This window comes from Carassius auratus, chromosome 19 (genome assembly GCF_003368295.1).
Source record: "Carassius auratus strain Wakin chromosome 19, ASM336829v1, whole genome shotgun sequence".
NCBI classification, from domain to species: Eukaryota; Metazoa; Chordata; class Actinopteri; order Cypriniformes; family Cyprinidae; genus Carassius; species Carassius auratus.
Window position 1 is genome coordinate 12,985,566 of NC_039261.1, and position 20,910 is coordinate 13,006,475.

General features: G+C 40.2%; 2 protein-coding genes across 3 annotated transcripts; one reads left to right on the plus strand and one right to left on the minus strand.

Annotated features, from left to right (window-relative positions):
- Positions 1-112: 112 nt before the first annotated feature.
- stk3 (serine/threonine kinase 3 (STE20 homolog, yeast)) lies at positions 113-4,482 on the minus strand. The gene is made up of 11 exons (XM_026288989.1): positions 4,321-4,482; positions 4,008-4,088; positions 3,776-3,904; positions 3,560-3,674; positions 3,307-3,471; positions 2,770-2,937; positions 2,533-2,670; positions 2,307-2,432; positions 2,022-2,229; positions 1,757-1,929; positions 113-1,680 (listed from the first exon to the last, which is right to left on the minus strand). Exons 1-11 carry the CDS (start codon positions 4,341-4,343, stop codon positions 1,522-1,524), a joined length of 1,485 nt encoding a protein of 494 aa, XP_026144774.1. The 5' UTR covers positions 4,344-4,482; the 3' UTR covers positions 113-1,521.
- Positions 4,483-6,253: 1,771 nt separating this feature from the next.
- Positions 6,254-19,237, plus strand: LOC113119465 (cytosolic 5'-nucleotidase 1A-like). Of its 2 annotated transcripts, XM_026288990.1 has the most exons (5): positions 6,287-6,756; positions 14,024-14,068; positions 17,011-17,178; positions 18,048-18,177; positions 18,620-19,233. In XM_026288990.1, exons 1-5 carry the CDS (start codon positions 6,610-6,612, stop codon positions 18,685-18,687), a joined length of 558 nt encoding a protein of 185 aa, XP_026144775.1. In that variant the 5' UTR covers positions 6,287-6,609; the 3' UTR covers positions 18,688-19,233. The 2 variants fall into 2 exon arrangements, with proteins under 2 accessions (XP_026144776.1, XP_026144775.1); XM_026288991.1 differs by lacking the exon at positions 14,024-14,068 and having other exon boundaries at positions 6,254-6,756; positions 18,620-19,237.
- The last annotated feature ends 1,673 nt before the right edge of the window (positions 19,238-20,910 follow it).

Genomic DNA, 20,910 nt, shown 5'->3' on the forward strand with positions numbered 1-20,910 from the left:
ACAAATTCTAGGACCTTTTTGTTTGGTTTGTCTGTGTATTTAATAGTGTTTCAATAGTGTTCTCTGTATATTCACCAATATTAACCATGTTGTTAAATAAGTCCGCATGGGGTTTAAGGAGACAAGTAACAGACCTTTATTCAATAACTCTATGCAGAGTGCAAAAAATAACATACATTGTGAATAACACAATAAATTAGAGTGTTCAGTAAAAATTTGCCTATGTGAATGACAGAGTCTGAAATAAACTGATATAATTCACAACTGCAGGAAATGTAAGGCATTGGTAACATCCCTAACTATTTAATGACTAAGCTTTTGTTAAAAAAAAAAAGGAAAAAGAAAGAAAAATCATTAGCAAACTATACTTCAAATCAACTCAGATTTATAGACATCATCAGTCCACAATCAGGGCATAAACACTGTGAGAGTCATTTTAATGTCTATTTAAAACAACTCATCCTTCTCTGAAAAGATTCAGCAACTGGTTTAGGTCATTCACATTACTGGCATTGTTACATTACTATGTCCTTGAGTTGCTGTATTGCTTTTGGTAGGTATGAAGACTCAATAGGCCTAGTAACGACGGTACCATTACCATAATGAGAAACACAAAATCACTGCATTGAAATGAATCAATCTTTGAAAAAGACCAGAAGAGAGAGAGAGACAGTTCAAAGCCAAGCAACCCCTGAGATAAAGTGAGAACTTTAAAATGGGGCACAGGAAAAGTAGTTCTCACTTCCTCACACAAATAATTGCCACAAGTTATCAAAAAGCCAGTGGCAGCAAAGAGAACATAACACGTCACACACAAACATTCAGAAACCGAGAAAATGACATTCAGCATAAATAAGCCATGCATATTTACAAAACTGTGGACCGATATTTCAAACCTTACTTTGTGCCAAGGAATTTTGATGGGATGGAAAGCACAGCTGCAGGAACGGTCCTGTTTCTTTCATAATTAATACCAGTAATGATGACTGTGGCATCTCTACTCTAAAATGGTCCCACATTAGCAGAATACTAACCCATAGCTTGGTGATGCAAACTTCAAAAAGAGGGTTATCAAGCGCTCGAAGGCATTCTCGACTTTTGATTGTCTTTGGTTTAGTAATCCATTCACACTAAAAATGACTTTGCAGCAGCCCAACCAGCATTTCTTAAGAGTTCAGCCACAAAACTTCACATTTTCACAGTAATTTTCGCCTTGGATTAATTTACAGTATTAAGAAAGTATGAACCATGGATGTAGAGATGGCTTGAAAGTTAAAGAAGAAAAGCCTAAACTTCATAACAATAGATAGTGAGACTGATTAGAGTGCGAATAATTTGTTCCGTTTAAAGTGAATTCCTAATATTGTGACTTTTGACTTCAAATGAACTAACAAATCGTGATTTTATGTTTTATACATCCACTGGGACAAACAGCGGGGGTCTAGAATAAGACGCATCAGTACAAAGATTGAACACAGATCTGGCCAGCCAGCTTTGAAGCTTCAGCATCTGTGAAGTGGGTTAGAAGTTCTGCTGCCGGCGTTTCTTCGCATCCATGGCGTCGAGGATGGGTTGCCTCTTGGCTGTGTAGCGCTGCCGCAGTTCTTCAATCTCTCGCTCCATCATGGGGTCCAGAGCAGTAAGGCGCATCTGGAGCTCATCATAATCGAGGTTTTTCAGCTTCACAGACAGAAACACATAGTGATTCATTTGATTCGACTTTATGCACAAACAAGAACATCATCAGAGCACTTACAAAATCAAAATCTCCATCTTGTGGCACTTTCCAATTATCAGGGAAAGCGGTCTTGGAAATTAAACACGGGTCCTGCTGGTTGTGATTGTAACCTTCTTGTGCTTTATTTGAGTCTTGTTTGTCGAAGTAGTCCATGAAGGATGGACGCTGAATTTGCTGAGATGTAGGATTTCCTGTTTCAAGGAAAAAAACAAAACATCAGATTAAACGTTTCTCAAAGCACCACAACAGTGTTGACGTTAAAGAAATAGACATAAATACTCACTCCTCATCGAGCCGAGATCTACCTCATCCTCATCATCTTCATCATCACTGTTAATGACCATGGTGCCCAGATCAGACTCCAGCATGGTGCCGCTGTGCTCGATCATGGTCTGAGCGCCGTCGCTCATGGTGCCTGTGGCTCGCATGGTGCCAGCGCTCTCTGAACTAGACTTCACCATGGTGTGGGAATCCACTTCCCCTTCCTCATCCTGCACAATGCAGTAACATACGACATCAGCTGACGTAAACTGAAGAACTAATAAACAACGTCGGTAAATAATCTCACAGAGTTCTCGTCATCCTCCTCCAGCTCTCTCTGCTGCTCCTGTTGTTTCTTGATCTTCATCTCCATGGCCTCTGTGATCAGGTCCCGCAGGATGCTCACCGGCTTAGCACTGGTTATAAATGGATGCTGCCGAAAAAGCCCCAAAATAAAACAGGGAATGAATGAATAGCAGTATGAATCATAAACAGGCACTAGTAATTAGCAATATCTTTGGCTCTTCCTATACCTGCAGCAGTTGAGTGGCCGTCGCTCTCTGCTCTGGGTTCTTCACCAGACATTTCTTCACAAAATCTGTGAAGTCATCACTCCACAGCTCTGGCTTGCGGAAAGTGGGTGGAGGGTTCGTGGGGATCATAAAAATAGCCTGATGACACAAAAAGACAAAACAAGACACCATCACCAATCAGTTTCTTTGTTGTAATCTCACATCAAGGACTTCTCACAACAAGCATGTTCCACTCACTCTCATTGGATGAATGTCTGCATAAGGAGGCTTTCCTTCAGCCATTTCTATGGATGAGATGCCGAGAGACCAAATATCTGCCACGCAGTTGTAGCCGATCTCCTGGATTACTTCAGGGGCCATCCAGAAGGGTGTTCCTATAACCGTATTCCTCTTCGCCATCGTGTCCTTTTGTGATTAGTTCATGAAACATGATAAATACAACCAGTTTGGATACACTTGACTGAAATTCATATTAGATGATCACGGATGAGAGAAAAAAAAATAATTTGGATACTTAGCATTTTAATGTCAATTATGTTTTTTTTTTTTTAATAAAAACTAAATTGTAATTTTTAATGAATGACTTGGGCTCAATAATAAAGAAAAAGCTAAAAATACAAAATGTATTTGTTTAAAAAAATTCGCAAGTTTTATATGACCTTTCTATTATTCTAAAATATAAAATATGTTAAGAAAAATGTTTAGTAATGTTCAAACCTTTAACTAGCAGTTTATGCAAGTTCTACATTAAATCAAGATGGTTTCAATACGCACAGTGAGTTGCCCAGCCACTCCGAAATCAGCTAGTTTAGCATGGCCCTCTGTGTTGAGCAGAATATTCCCTGCTTTGATGTCTCTGTGGATTTTCCTCATGAAATGGAGATACTCCAGACCTTTCAAGGTGGATTTGAGGACTGTGGCGATCTCATCTTCAGTGAGCTTGTCAAGAGAGAGAGAGAGAATAAAAGTGTTATTTACCATGCAATGAAGTTCTGTAGTGTATTATTCACAGTTGTATTTTATTTACCGTTTTGTTACGCAGTCTGATAATATCAGACACCGATCCAGCACCACAGTACTCCATCACAATCCACAGATCTGTGTTCTTGAAATAGCTGCCATAGTACTTCACCACATAAGGACTGTTAAAATACAAGAAAACAGTGCCTGCAGCATTGGGAACGGTTCCAGTAGTGAGAGTTCAGTAACACGTTACTTTTTATTCATCAAAAGGCTGTTTTACCTGTCACATTGCTGCATTATGGAGATCTCTTTGATAATCTCCTGCAGGTCTGATTCGACAGGAACCTGTTTAATGGCCACAACCTGGCCTGATTCCTTGTGAATGGCTTTAAAAACACTGCCATATGACCTGAAGTAAAATGACAAAAAAAAAAAAAACATTAATTATATGGCATTTTTATACAAAACTAATGCACACAACATCACTTTAGAAGTATAATGTTAATACACACCCTTCTCCAAGCTTTTCAAGGACATCAAACACTTCCTCTGGCTGCTTGGTGAGACTGTCTTCACTGAGTTTTTTCAGTTTACTGTCATGAACAAACACAATTGTAGTTTATTTAATGCATAAAACGTCACGAGTCCAGACACCTATAAACATGACAACAACTGGTCTCGTAGATTTAGTTAATTACGAACATTAAGATATTAACTCAATAATCTATTCTAGTTCGTTAAATGATCTGCCGTTTCAGTTTGGTTAGTAAAATGAGGCCTGTAAATATTAGCTTGACTGATAGCCAAGCTCATCTTTTCACTTACTTTTTGGGCACCGAATGCTCCATTCTTGTTATTCTAATGATCAGGTAATTTCCGATTAATATCCTATTAAGAAATAAAGCAATAACACATGATTTGTTTGGACTTTCAGGAAGCACTATCTGTCTTTCCGTGCCGCCGCTAACAGCTACGCGAAGCGAGCTGACGTGTGGGATTTTCCGTGATAAACTGCACTTCAAAATAAAAGTCCTATGAGCGTCATCGTTAAAAGGGTCAAAATAAGTTGCTACAAAGAACATTGTGTTTTGTATTTGGTGTAATGAAATGTGATTATGCGGTTTAAGGTAAAAAAAAAAAACATTAATTTCCATATAATGTACATTATTGTTGCTCCTCTATGCTCCGCCTATCCAGTGCTTTATGATTGGCTGAATACCTCAAGCGTGTGACAGACATATTATGCCCCTTACCATAAATGTGCTTACAGCCTGTTACAAAAAGTGGTTTATGTTTATATAACTAATTTTGCCCTTCATGACAACTGTGAGGGTGGCATTTTTTTTATAACTCCATTTAGTTGATAAATTGCAGTTTTAGTCACTTCTGTGTTGGTTTCACGAGAGAGATCGGAAGGTTGCCGCTCGGTGTAGATGCATTGAAGGCTACTCTGCAGGTTCAGGAAACAGTCCTCCATAAAATGCGCTCCACACATCTGAATATTAATAACAAAGTAGTTTTGCTTTCACAATGAAATAAACACAACATGGCTGCTGGGGCAACAAACAATACTACTGCAAGAATAAAAATTATTCTTCTTTCTCTGCGTGAACATTTGGGGGTGTTATGAGGGGGCATGTTTAAACGAAGCGTTATAGGAGGGTGTGGACAAGTCTTTACTTTTATAAAGAATATATCTTTTGGTTTGAGACTTTAGTCTTTGCAACTTTAGGGATTTTATCTATGCACAAACACTAGCTTGTAACACTCCAAAGAGAAAGGGAAATTTGAAATTGCAGAGGCAGAGGCTCAGTGAGGTTGCAATAATGGAGACTCTCATTTACAGTGTTGCAGCAAAAAATAAATTATACATTAATACCATGCATCGATTCAGTGGCCAGGTTGACAGTTTCAGTAGATTTAATTTAGTTTCATATTTATGGACAGCTATTAAATGTTGTTAAAATATTCCTCAGAGAGATCAAACACAAGTCTCCTCTGCACTTGTTCCCATGGGGTGAAATGAGGCTGATGTATGCAGTTTCAAACATATACCCTAATGGTGTTCAGTTTGTACAATTGGTTAGTTTCTGACTGTTTATGATTGGCTGAGCAGTGTTTCAGGATACAACAATGGGCCCTTTCTCTATGTATCACTCCACTTGTTCATAAACTAGCAGTAACTTATATAGAGAACCAGGAGCAAAGTTTACCAAGAGTTGGTTTGTGCACCAAATTGGGAAATGGAAAGCCCAGAGTGACTCTGTAGATGAATGGGAAGTGGAAATACAAAAAAATAACTGGCCAAAACTTATGCTACCAGTATTGTTTATTGTAAGCAATATCACACTCACACTCTGCAATGCGGAATATCTAGATGTTAATCTATTAATGTGTAATACTTGAATTAGAATAGAATTCCTCCTTCACCCAGAAGAGGGCAGCCAACCACTGGACATTGTGGACAGTTTGTCACTCTGGGCCCCAGGGATGTTGTCAGGGTGCCAACTAAACAGCCAATCCCTGGCAAGGTTGTACATGGGGTCAAAGTGCTGCCTAGCAACTGATTATTGGGTTATGGGTTGTTTTGTCCCATTACAATGGCATTAAGGGGTCTATCTATCAGATCTATCTGTCTGTCTGTCTATCCGTTCGTCCGTCTGTCTGTGTATGTGTCAGAGGGGAAGATCTAGCTGTCTGTCAGGGAAGCCCATTATTCATTGGCTGGAAGATGCTGATCCAATCAGAATATTATATTTTGAGAGAGGGAGAGAGAGCACATGCAGTTGGATTAGAGCAAATAGAGTGAAAGCGAGGAGGGTGGCTTGTGCATGAGTGAGGGATGAGTGGGGAGGGAGGAAAAGAGAGAAGGGGTAGATATTAACACATACCACGTCACAGCAGCAGATTGCAGGCAGAACGTCAGAGCAGAGAGGATATAGACGCATAGAACCAAAGCCAACACTATCATTAGACACTGAATCAGGAGTACAGCATCGGATAAAGTTCTACCTGAAGCTGGAGACATACACTGTGTGTGGAAGAAAGGCTGTGCATGTGAACACAGAGAACAGCCCTGGATAAGTGTGTTGTTAATGAGAAGAGTTGGGGAGAATGAGTCTTGACCCTGTTCAGGTCATGAAGGTGCAAGACCCTATGCCCAGCACCTGCCCGTCAGCCTCAAACGGTGATAGCCAAGCATCCTGGGACGACAGCAAGGATATCCATGAAAATGTAGATTCTACAAAGAAGCCCAAATCAGTAAGTGTCCCATATGTAAACTCACATTCAGTTTTTTCATCATATTTGCATAGACAACTCTAACATTCATTGTGATTTGAATTTTCCTATCGCTTCTGTCTTTTTTCTTGTGAGGTCACACTTTTGTGGGCTATTTAGTGCATGGAATGTTTACGTACAATAGTGCAAATCTTTCAGTGCCTTTCCAGTCACTTTCCCTTCATGCTGATCTGTATCTTGTCAGAACAGCATAATTACATGAAATATAATTACAAGAGGAGCATAGCCTTTTATGTTGTGATACCTGGTTGTGATGTCAGTGTTTGTTAAACAGAAACAGAGCGGATTTCATGGGAAAGGAGGGGGGTAATGGCACTATTAGGTAACAATACTAATATGTAAGGAGATAATGCCATCAGACGTACAGCAGGTGCAGCTCATTTTAAGTCTTCCACTGCTTATTTAGACTCTGCTAACACCATCGTAAAGATATCAAAATGCCATATGTCATACGTTGTGCATGGCAAATAAAATAGTGACACTGCTGTCAAGGGCAGAGCTTTATAATATAAGATTTTGTCTGGCCTAGTGCATTTGTTTTGTTACTTAGAGAATTTTAAACTTGTTATTAAATGGCACAGTCACCTTAACAGAAATAAAAACAGTTCAGTGTGTGCAACAGGCAGCTGGTCAACACCATGTGGATAATTTCCCTCTCTGCCATAGCCTTTAGCTCTATACTTACTCTAAGCGTCACTGGCATTTTCTAAATCTATAAATAACCTGCAATGCCGTTCTCCTCTTTGTTATCATCTTGTATTCTCCCATTTCCAACACTTGCACTGCTTGCCCCAGACTGACCCAGAAGTGATTCATGGTTCCTGTTCCCTGCACTGTGGGTATAGAAAGTTACCACCCCAAACTCTGCCACTTTGACCTGTATGAATAAACCCACATTAGCCAAGTAATGAAAATTATATTAAAATATATTGTTTGACTCAGTGACTGTTTTTGTTCTTGTACAGATTTATTAAAATCTTACAGCCGTACTTACACTAAAGTCTTGAATAAAAAAAAGTTTCAAGTTACGAATGTAACCATGGTTCCTCGAAGGGAACGAGACGCTGTGTTGAATGCTATGGGGAACGCCCTCTGTGTGACCATACTCTGAATCACATGCGTAATCAGTCCAAGGGAAGGCATGATGTCATAGGCGGGTCACGTCATCGACCAGGAAGCCTAAAAGCACATGTGGCAGTGCCGGCGTTAGCCTCAAGGAATGAAGCAAGAGCTGGCAGGGGTGCCGGGAGTATGGCTTCGAGATGTAGCATCTCGTTCCCTCGAGGAACAATGGTTACATACGAAACCTGAGACATTCCTCTTTAGGAACTTGCAACTTCAGGAGCTGCATTGAATGCTATGGGGAACAAGGTGCCCATGCCACCAGACTTCCACATCCGTGCCTAGTGTTTATCCAAAGAGTACAGCTAAGGCAAGAGAACAGAAGAGCCCGGAGTGGCTTGCATGTCAAGGCCATAGAACCTCACAAAGGTGGATGGGGTGGACCATCCCGCAGCGTTGCAGATGTCCTACATGGATACACCTGCTAAGAAGGCCTTGGAGGCCGCCATACTCCGTGTTGAATGACTACCATTGATGTCTCCTAAATCGCAAAGAGCTCCACCTGAGCCTGGCCAAAATCTCTCCACATCTGCTTCACCACATCTGGGTGAAGCAACCGTTCCCTGGGCATCAGCCCCTGTCTTGACAGGATGTCTGCTCCCATAATGAGATATTCAGGAATGTATACTGCTCTGAGTGAGAGGAGTTTGTCCTGGGACCACACAAGGATCTGGTGTACCAGCTTGTACAAGGGTGGTGAACGCAGACCTCTCTGGTGGTTGATGTAAGAGACCACTGATATGTTGACGGTGCGCACCAACACATGATGACCTCTCAGGTCTGGGAGGAAGTGTTAGGAAGTGTAATAATGCTCGATACACAGCCAGCATCTCCAGACAATTGATATGCCATGTCAGATGGCGACCACTCCACAGACTGGGTGGCCACTCATGACCGCACCCCAGCCGGTGAGGGATGCATCCATCGCTAGTATTACACAGCGACAAGGAGCTCCCAGCACCAACTCTGATTCAAGAATCAAGTTTTCTTCTGCATGTCTAAGGCACGGATGCATCACCGCGTGACCTTGATAGTTCGAAGTGGATTCCCCCTTTGGGGAAAATCCCTTGGTCTTGAGCCACTACTGTAGGGGCCTCATGTATAGCAGGCCAAGAGGTATCACATTGGATGCAGCTGCCATGAGACCCAGCAATCTCTGAAACTGCTTGACAGTGAGTGACTTCCTGGGACCTTCTCTGACCCTCTTGACTGATGTGAGGATCGACTCGATATGAGCAGGGGACAGACGTGTCTGCATTGTGGTCAAATCCCATGCCTAGATAATTGGTCCATTGTAATGGAGAAAGTACACTTTTCTTGGCGTTCAGTCTCAAACACAGCTCCCCCATGTCAAACTGGCATCTACTCTGATTGAGCTAAAATCAACCAATCGTCGATATATTTTAATATGGGAGTGTCCTGCAGTCGCAGTGGAGCCAGAGCAGCATCTACACACTTCTTAAAGGTGCGGGGTGAGAGTGGAAGACAGAATGGAAGTACTCGATAGTACTGTCAATCCTCATCCTTCTGTCTCCTTTTCTCTTGTCTGTCTGTCCTTACCACCAGGTGACGTAAAACCAGGTGCGGCCACCGTGAACGGTTCCCCTGGAGGGGGGAGGGGGGAGTAGAGCAAAATCTCGGGAGTACCTCCTGGCCTGCGAGGGGTGATAGGGTAGGTGACAAGTGGGATGGGGCTGAGAGCCGTGAGAATGGAACTAGGCCGGTACGGTGATTCGGAAATAAGTGACACCTTCGCCACTCACCTCGAGTCCCACGGAGGAGATCGGAAGAATATAAAAGAGGAGCTATGACAGTGAAGGATGAGAGAGGACCAGACCTGGGCTTTATTTTGTGTTTTGGTTTTTGTTTGTGCGCGGTAGTCATCCGAGAGGGGCTGTCATGCTGTGTTGTGTTTATTTAGTTTTATTTAATTGTCCGCCAGTTCCCGCCTCCTTCTTCCTGTGATTAGGAAGTTTTTACATTGTTACAGTCCGTAAGAGTGATTTTGAATCTCTTTGGGATGGCACCACAAGGCGTCCTTCCCTTGCAGAAAGCAAGCTTCTGGTGAGCACTTAAAGGGTTAGTTCGCCCAAAAATGAAAATTATGTCATTAATAACTCACCCTTATGCTGTTCCAAACATGTAAGGCCTCCTTTTATCTTCGGAACACAGTTTAAGATATTTTAGATTTAGTCCAAGAGCTCTCAGTCCCTCCATTGAAGCTGTGTGTACGGTATACTGTCCATGTCCAGAAAGGTAAGAAAAACATCATCAAAGTAGTCCATGTGACATCAGAGGGTCCGTTGGAATTTTTTGAAGCATCGAAAATACATTTTGGTCCAAAAATAGCAAAAACGACGACTTTATTCAGCATTGTCTTCTCTTCCATGTCTGTTGTGAGAGAGAGTTCAAATCAAAACAGTCTGGATATCCGGTTCGCGAACGAATCATTCAGTTCACCAAATCGAACTGAATCGTTTTAAACGGTTCGCATCTCTAACGCATCTCTAACGCATCCATAACATTAGCACCGAATCAGTTCAGAATCAATCACCAAAAGAATCAGTTCAGTTCAGACGTTCTGTGTGTCGGTCTGCTTCACGCTGAATCACACATGCGCAGTATCATCAGCTCCTCGGTTCACGAATCAGACAAGTCTGACGGTTCCTTACTCGTGAACGAGTCAGTCTATTGTTCGTTATCTGGCTCAGCTCGGTGTTCATCATCACAGCAGTTCAGTCAATGTACTGTTTGAGTACATGAATTACTCCGGGATATTGGATTGTTTGAACTCAGAGGGAGTGTCAGCCACATTAAAAAAGTTAACAGCTTAAGTCATTTGTGGATTAATGCATATTCGAGATGCGAACCGTTTAAAACGATTCAGTTCGATTTGGTGAACTGAATGATTCGTTCGCGAACCGGAAATCCAGCTGCTTTGATTTGAACTCTCTCTTACACAGACACGGAAGAGAAGACAATGCTGAATAAAGTCATAGTTTTTGCTATTTTTGCACCAAAATGTATTTTCGATGCTTCAAAAAATTCCAACGGACCCTCTGATGTCACATGGACTACTTTGATGATGTTTTTCTTACCTTTCTGGACATGGACAGTATACCGTACACACAGCTTCAATGGAGGGACTGAGAGCTCTCGGACTAAATCTAAAATATCTTAAACTGTGTTCCAAAGATAAAAGAAGGCCTTACATGTTTGGAACAGCATAAGGGTGAGTTATTAATGACATAATTTTCATTTTTGGGCGAACTAACCCTTTAAGTTTGAACTAGTGAGTTAAGTTTGAACTGGTGCTGTGCCAGTGGTCATCTTGAATTTGATGCGAGCGGCTATTGCCAGCCAGTGTAACCTGATGAGGAGAGGAGTAACATGAGCTTTTTTTGGCTCATTGAATACAACCCTCGCTGCTGCATTATGGATCAGTTGTAGAGGCTTGACAGTACATGCAGGAAGGCTAGCCAGGAGAGCATTACAATAGTCCAATCTTGAGAGAACAAGAGCTTTGACAAGAAGTTGGGTTGCTTGCTCTGACAGGAAGGGTTTAATCTTCTCATGCTGTAAAAGGCAAATCTGCAGGACCGGGTCATTGTAGCAATATGGTCTGTGAAGCTTAACTGATGATCCATCACAACTCCTAGGTTTCTGGCTGTCCTAGAAGGAGTTATGGTTGATGAACCCAGCTGTATAGAGTAGTTGTGATGAAACGATGGGTTACCTGGAACCACCAGCAGTTCTGTCTGAGTAAGGTTGAGCTTAAGGTGATACATTCATCCAGCTAGAAATGTCACTCAGACAGGCTGCAATGTGAGCAGCTACCTCGGAATCTTCCTGTGTTGGGGAAAGGATGGAGACATGGAAGTATGTGTCTTTGAGATCTACCGTGACAAACCAGTTCTCTGACCTGATCTGAGATAGAGAGCAGAACTGAATGCTATAGCCTTTTTCTGTGTACAGGACCCATTGAGATACATTTGGCAGTAGTTTCCACACTGCTAAATAATCTACTGAGGGATTCAGTCTCTTGAGACTGACCTCTGGTGATATAGAGGCAGCTAGATTAGTGCTCTGAAGTGGAGGACCAGCCTGGGGCAACCGAGCTAACTGTTTTATTTTCCCCCGAAGGGGTGGCGAGCCTCTCAGCTTTGCTACGCTCCCGGGTGGAAGAAACTGAGAGCAGCGCTCGCTGGAAGCCACTACGCCCTGGAACTCTGCGTTCATCAAGCCTGCTTCACTGCAGCTCGGCTTGACTTTCAGCGGGCCAATCGATCTTTAATTTGGCTACTGTGCGAGTTACCACCTCCAACAGCTCCTTGTACTGGGGCGATAGAGGGGGTGAGACCTCATCGACACTCTCCACATCATTCTCCTCAGAGGAAGACAGGTGAAGCATCGAGCCTTCACCCCGGGAGGAAGTAGCCGCAATGTGGGCTTCCAAACCCAGAGATCGGGCAGATCTGGCGGGTGAGGAAAGAAATAGGGACGTGCCCGTCTCCATTCCCTCCAGCAGATCTAACTGCGAACCCCACGAGTGCAGCCACCACCAGCACTGCAAGGAACGCTGGTGAAGGCTCCCTCCTCAAAGAGAGCCTTCCGGTAACAAAGCAAATGTAGTGGGAGGCACTCGCAATGCGAGCAGTCGACCCCCTCGAGAGTGCATGCTCCGCTCCCAAACAAACCATGCATAGACTGTGTGTATCCCCACCCTTGATGAGGTGTGAGCAGGGAGGAACACATTATTTATAGCAAGACTCTGTCTTCTCTCCTCTTTAAATCTTTTCTTTCCTTTGCCTTGGGCATGATGGAGCTTATTATGGTTGTGTAACTTGACAGAAAACAGTAAATAAAAATAAGACTCACAACACAGATTGAGACTGACAACACACAGAGTGCTTGCTGAAATGACAGAAGGCTAACACCGGCACTGCCGCATGTGCTTTTTAAGCTTCCTGGTCGATGACATCACCCGCCTATGATGTCTTGCCTTCCTTTGGGCTGATTACACATTCAGAGCGTGGTCACGCAGAGGGCATTCCCCATAGCGTTCAATGCAGCTTGGGTTCCTGAAGAGGAACAAATTGTTAAAGGCGTTACAGTTCATTTACTGCATATACACTATAATGTAATTTGTCAAAATGGGAACTTGCCGTTAAACAGCTACATATAAATGATAATATACAAACATATACATTTAAATATTTACATCTATTTTTTAAGTAAAAATTTTTTTTTCAATTACAACAGACCCTATTCAAAAGTGTGGAGTCAGTAAGATGTTTCCTTTCTGAAAGAAATTCATAATTTTATTCAGCAAGGATGCACTGATTTGATCAAAAGTGACAGTAAAGACGTTAACATCATTATGACAAAATATAATTCAATTAAACAAATTTTATTCTTTTGAACATTTCATTCATTGAAAGAGTCTTGAATATACATTAAATAAATAATAAGAAGAAATGTATCCCTAGCAGCAAATCAGTTATATTAGAATGATTTCTGAAGGATCAAGTGACACTGAAGACTGAAATAATGATGCTGGAAATTATAACAGAAAAACACATTATTATGAAGAGGGCTGGTATCTTCTATGCTCACTTCATATTTTTAAGGAATGCTCAGTGTATGGCTTGGGTTTCAGTTTCCGCTTGGTCAAAGGGAAAGAAAACACAGTTTACTTAGTTTATTTACCAGGAGCTGCTACTAACACTCAATCTTGAAGCCCCTTTGGTGTCTGTAACTGTATCTGTGACAGTATAATTAAAGTGTCTCTATATCGAGAGTTTGAACCATGAATAACACTGCATACTACTGAGCAAGCATTTGGGGAGCATTCTCAAGCACCCAGTTTATACAAAACACCTCCACAGGAGAACTAAACCCCGTCTATATGAACATGATTGGACTGTTTGGTGGTTCGTTTCTCAACAAAGCTTGTCTGTTATTTGCTTTCTGCCCTATGTGTTTTCCTATTTATTTTTTAACTATGTTAAACTCATCAATATGAACATATATGCATTACATAATAGACAAATCTGTATGACTGTGACGTGGAGGTTGATATGAAATGTTATAATATTTTATGAAGGGACCTGTGAGACGGACCAGGAAGGTGGAGGGAGGCATATTCTTTGTAAGTATTTTCAAAGGGTCGTGCAGATTTTAATCTCTGCCATCTCATTAACAATCTGTTCTTTTTTGCTCTACTAAAACGCATGCCCTTTTGACTCACAATATGGACTTACACAAATAAACACATTAATGCATTTTAAGAGCTCAGTTTGATGGTGCTTTTAGTATACTTTACTGTTTAAGTCTGGCTGCAAAGAAAATTCATTTCGAAATCCATTTCTGTCTTTCAGTAGATATGTCAATGTGTCTGCCAGAGGTGTTTAACTGTGCAATGTGCCTGTGTAATGCATTCAACATTTTTTGCTGTATGCATTAAAAATTGTGTTTTCCTGTGATTGACCACACATGAAAGGCAGAAAATGGCAGAATGAAAAATTAGAATAAGTAGCATAACCACAACATCACACACACAAATCTAAGACGAAGAGTGAAAGTGAAAATCCTTTTTAATTTTTTATTTTTATTTTTATCAAACACACAAACACACACACACACACACACACACCACAGGCCGGTCCCCACAATGTCAAAAAAATTAAAGTTTTACCATCCTTGTGGGGATATTTTGTACAAATGTACATACTGTAAATAATAATACAATTATTTAGCAGTCAGAAAAATGACCATGAATTTTACAAGTGTATGAATTTGTTTAGTGACTTAGGAATAGTGTAGAATAAAAATATGAATATAAAAAACAAAAACAAACATTGTATATATTATAAAAATTGGAATAAATAAATAAAAAAATTCACTAAAATATGGTCTATAGGAACGGTTCTTGACCTTTCGGCATCTATGGCTCCACTCGTCAAAGACAATATTTGAAGGCCTTCCAAGGTACGTCTGCTATCATTTCATTTTATTTTATTTAGAAACCGTGAGTGGCAATATTTGAATAATAATAAAAAAAAAGAAGTAAAAAATTTTAAATTTCAAATCATGATTTGAATTTGGTGTGTGTTATAGTACACTTCAGACTCTTTCATTTCCTCTCAAAACCTTTTTCTTTCTTTCTTTCTTTCTTCTTTCTTTCTTAAACAAATTAAAATAAAAAATATTTTTTTCCTGAAACACTATAATTGTTTGCATATTCACAACTTCCCTCCTTAACATTTCCTCATTTCCATGTGCTTTACCTTTATGTTTCTGATTTAGAAAACTCTATCTGTAGTAAAATATCACATATAGCTGGTAAGTGGGCACCAGAGTTGCAATTTAAACAATTAGGACAGATATTAAACAGCAGGTGAGTGTTCACTTTTCCTGATCTGTCAAGGGCCCTTGGGTAAATGTTCTCTCTACAATGTACTGAATAGTTCGAATTTGTCCCCATTCCCTCTGTAATACAGTGGCCACTCATTGGCCACTCATCCAATCTCATTTCCACAACCACCTGACATACCCTCTATAATATCATCAACATTTCCCTGTCCTGCTCAGACTTCTCAGGATCTCCCAGCATGAGGGAGAGACGCTATGTGACATGGCTCATCTGAAATGTCAAATCGTTCTCCGGTTCTTTGGGGAAAGAGACTGTTAACTCATCACAGATCAATTTACACAGGCTTGTCCTTTTCCCATAACCCCCAGGCAGTACATGTCTGGGGTTGGAGGGTTGTCGCTCGCTTGAGGGCATGTTGAACAGCACGAACAGAGTTCTGCGTCATGCGGTAGCCCCTTTCCAAAATTATCTAGCCCTGCTCTTCCTGGTGGTTTCCTGTGACATACTCAGCTGATGTGTGGCCATGTGACTATACATAGGCTGTGCTGCTGCTGGGAATCACATTACTGTCTATATACCACCTGATGCATCACCGGCAATTTCCACTAAATTACATAACACAGGTTGGCAACATTACTTGGAAATGAATTTTTGTATAATCACTAGATCACTTTTGGTACAGTGGTCTGTGTGGCTGCATATGAAACATTTATTGAACAATAAAATTGGGAAAATGGCAATTGTGATGACTGACCATGATAATCTCAAATTATTTAGTCCTGTCCGATCTACTCTGAAACCGTAGATCCTTATGTGATCTTCATTAATCGCGCTATTTGTACCTTCTCACTTCAAGAGATAATCTGTAATGACGCATGATTGCTTACTGTATAGAGATGACTATTGCATTTCATACTGTTCTTTCAGCTGCTCTATATGCACTCCACAGAATTTATTTCTAGCTGTTTTTTTTAAAGGGATGATTTACCCAAAATGAAAATAACTGTCATCATTTTATGTAATGAGTGGTCAGTATGACTTCTGAGCTATATTTTAAGTCATCTGAAATTATGTGATACATTAGTGGCATCTTTATTCAATAATTTCTCCCTTCATGTGTGCTTATGTATATTAAAATGTGGTGCATTAAATGGATAGTTCACCCAAAAATGACTTGAAGGTGGGTGACAGAAGTAAAATTTTCGGGTAAATTAACTACATATTTAAATATATATATATATATATATTTATATATATATATATATATATATATTAAATATATATATATAGTTACAGTTACAAATATAGTTACAGTACAAATATAACATACTGAAAAAATATTATATTAATATAATATAAATATAATATTTTTAAATATTTAAAAGATTACAAAATAATGTAATAAAAACTACAAAATGTAATACTAAAATCAACAGTATACAATATGTTAGATGTAAATATACTCATGTTCAAACGGAGTTCAAGAGCAATGGTGGAGATGAATATTATTATAGTGAAATATTTTTTTTTTTATTGCACAAAGCTATAATTTGTCTTCAGAAGATTTGCGACAGGTCACAAGTCATATAGACCACTTTTATGAAATCATTGCACATGCTTTTAACAAACAGAAGGACCAGTTACTTGTGTTTGTATGATCAATATTTGTAATGAATATCTTACAGCCAATGTCTCACTCTTTCACCATCTCTATTCAGCCCAAACCAGAGAATGCGGTCACCATTGCTGTGTCATCGCGGGTTCTGTTCCGCACAGAGAAAGAGCAGAAGGTGTTTGAGCAGAAAGGCATAGAGGAGTACCTCAGGTATCAGGTGGAGCACGAAAATGAGCCCTTTGCTCCGGGCCCAGCATTCCCATTTGTTAAGGTAATAATGCACAATAAAATATCATGCATTATCAAGTTATTTTTTTGTCATTGCCTTAAATGAATGGTTTACCCAAAAATGAACATTTGCTGAAAATGTACTCACCTTCAGGCCATCCAAGATGTAGATGTGATTAAATCACTTGCTCAACAATGTATCCTCTGCATTGAATGGATGCCATCAGAATAAGAGTCCAAACCAGTGATAAAAACATCACAATAATCCACAAGTAATCCACACAACTCCAATCCATCAGTTAAAGTCTTGTGAAGTGAAAAGCTGCGTGTTTGTAAGAAACGAATACATAATTAAGATGCTTTAACTGTAAATAGTCACTTCTGTCCCAAAAAAACAACAACATAATAATCTCTGATAATAGAGTCTACAATCCATAATAATGCTTCCTCCAGTGTAAAAAGTTCATCCCCTGCTGTCCTCTCACATCAATATCCACCAACATATTTGTTCAGGATGGTTTTGGATGGGCAAGATTACTTTTTCACTGGAGAAGCAATATACTGGCTGGAGAGCTATTTTAGCTGGAATCAAAAGTTTTGATTGAAAACATTGTAATGGTGAATTCATTTATTATAAACACAAATGTTGTGAACTTAATTACTTGTGGATTATGGTGATGTTTTTTTCAGCTGCTTGAACTCGCATCCTCATGCTGAGCAAGTGATGCAATGCTCAATTTATTTTCAGATGAACAAACAAATTCATCTACATCTTTGATGGCCTGAGAGTGAGTTCATTTTCAGCAAATGTTCATTTTTGTGTGAGCTATTCCTTTATCAGCACTGACTGCAATATTCTCACTGTCTTCTTACTTCATTTGATTAGACACATTATTGTGCATGTTTTCTCAGGCACTGGAGGCAGTAAACAGCCGCCTGCGGGAGCTCTATCCAGACAGCGAGGAGCTGTTTGATATTGTGCTGGTAACCTACAACCATGCTCATGTAGGCATCAGACTCATCAACACCATCAACTACCACAGTAAGTATAATTTGTTGTTCTTTTAATAACCTGGATTCATATTTTCCACAAACATGTAGGCTACATGGTCAGAAATGTCCATTCTTGAAAAAAATATGCGACCCTTGGGTGATCGGTGTTGACAATGGATGATAGGCTAATTATTAAAGGGATAGTTCACCCAAAAATGAAAACTGTCATCATTTACTTGTTTAAAAAAAGAAAAAGAAAGACATGAAGGTGCCTCATCATGAAATCATAAACCACAAAACAGTAAAATGTACACTGCTATACTATATTATTGTTATTAAGTCAAAAGCATGGGATACAAAGTAACGACATGATTCTAAGGACACAAAACTGTCAATGCAAATGTTTTCTTAGAAGATAAATCTCCAGCTGGCCAATCATATCTTCCCACAGAGATGTATGTGACACCACTAACCTTTGTTTCACAAACCAGTCACTTCCTGCTCAGCTCCCTGCAGTGCCCCAGCTGGACTGGTTTTGTTCGTTTCGGTGGCTGAATGAAGAGAAAACAAACATCTCTCCATCCTTTGGCCTCTCTTTGGACAAAACAACAAATATGCGGATATGAACTGATGTTTCAAGAAACATTTGAAGGCAGAAGCCTGAACCATGAAAATATTAGATGTTTGTTAGATGATAAAAGTGAATGTAATGCCGCAATAGTTCCTAAATCCACCACGACAAAGAAGAAAGAAAAAATAATACGAAGAATGGGGTGTGTGTGTGTTGGTGGGCTTTCGAAACAAGAGCCAATCATATTTCAAGAAGGATAATTTGATCTAAAGTATCAAGATTGTTGAAAATGTCTCTCATGATTCTTTGCTAATCTCACTAGAGAACAATAACCCTACTAGCCTGTAGATTCAGACACATTAATATATGTATTAAAACATATAAAAGAGTTATTCGATTTAGGTTAAACTCAAATCTGACTCCATTTTATTATCTGACTCCATTTTAGTATGACCTTGAATTTAGTTTGAAAGCCAAATTGGTTGATTGTCTGTCTCTAATTAGGGCCCGAGCACCGAGGTGCGAGGACCCTCTTGTATCTGCTTTGTTTTTTATTAGGGCCCGAGCACCGAGGTGCGAGGACCCTCTTGTATCTGCTTTGTTTTTTATTAGGGCCCGAGCACCGAGGTGCGAGGACCCTCTTGTATCTGCTTTGTTTATTAGGGCCCGAGCACCGAGGTGCGAGGACCCTCTTGTATCTGCTTTGTTTTTTATTAGGGCCCGAGCACCGATGGTGTGAGGACCCTCTTGTATCTGCTTTGTTTATTATTATTATTATTATTATTATTATTATTATTATTCTTCTTCTTCTTCTTCTCCCGAATGAATCGCATTTTTGAGGGCTTTAACATGCTCAAAAAGTCATGAAACTTTGCACACACGTCAAACCTGGTGAAAATTTTCGTCTGATATAGGATTCAGAAGAGGGTGTGGCCAAATGGCTCGACAGCGCCACCTATACCAAGAAAATCAACAGCCTTCCAGCTATGTTTCACGTACTTGCACGAAAATTGGCACACATATGTAACACACCAATACCTACAAAAAAGACTCTTGGAGCGAAATTCTAAACCCAACAGGAAGTCGGTTATTTTTAATATTATGAGCATATTTTGTGTAATTTTGGTCATTTCCATGTGTTGTATTTTAACGAACTCCTCCTAGAGAGTTCTTCAAATCAACACCAAATTTGGTATGCCTAATCTAAAGGCCTTTGCGATGTTAAATTGCGAAGATCTTGAGTTTTCATTGAAGGGCGTGTCCGTGGCGGCCTGGCGAATTTCGATGATTCGCCATGAAAAATGAAGTTGCTATAACTCACACATACAATGACCAATCTGCCCCAAACTTCACATGTTTGATGAGACTCCGAAGCTGAACAGATTGACATGCCCATATTCAGTTATAGTCATAGCGCCACCTATTGGCAACAGGAAGTGACATATTTTACGCTGCGACGAACTATTCCTAGAAATTTTATGACATCAATGTCTTTTTTGTGGTCAGTCTAATCTAAAGGCCTGTGCGATGTTCAGTTGTGAAGATCTTGAGTTTTCGTTAAAAGGCTTGTTCATGGCGCCGCGACGAAGTTCGATGTCTCGCCATGGGAATAAAAGATGTTATAACTCAGGCATAAAATGTCCGATCTTCCCCAAACTTCACATGTGTGATAAGAGTCCTGGCCTGAACAGATCTGCAGGCCAATATTCCACCGGGTGTGGCAGAATGGCTCTATAGCGCCACCTATACACTTTCAAAGGAGTGCGCCTCGAGCTATGTTTCACGTACATGTACAAAAATTGGTACACACATGTAACACTCCAATACCTACAAAAAAGTCTCTTGGTACGAAATCCAAATCCCAACAGGAAGTCGGTTATTTTGAATTTTCCCTTCAAAATTGGTGGTGTTTTTGCCATTTTCAGGGGTTGTACTTTAACAAACTCCTCCTAGAGATTTATTCAGATCAACACCAAACTTGGTCAGTGTAATCTAAAGCCCTTTGGGATAATAAATTACGAAGGACTTGAGGTTTCGTTAAAGGGCGGGTCCATGGCGGCCTGACAAATTTCGATGTTTCGCCATGATAAAGAAAGTTGCTGTAACTCAGACATACAATGTCCAATCTGCCCCAAACTTCACATGTTGGATAAGACTCTTGACCTGAACAGATCTACATGCCAATATTCAATTATAGTCATAGCGCCACCT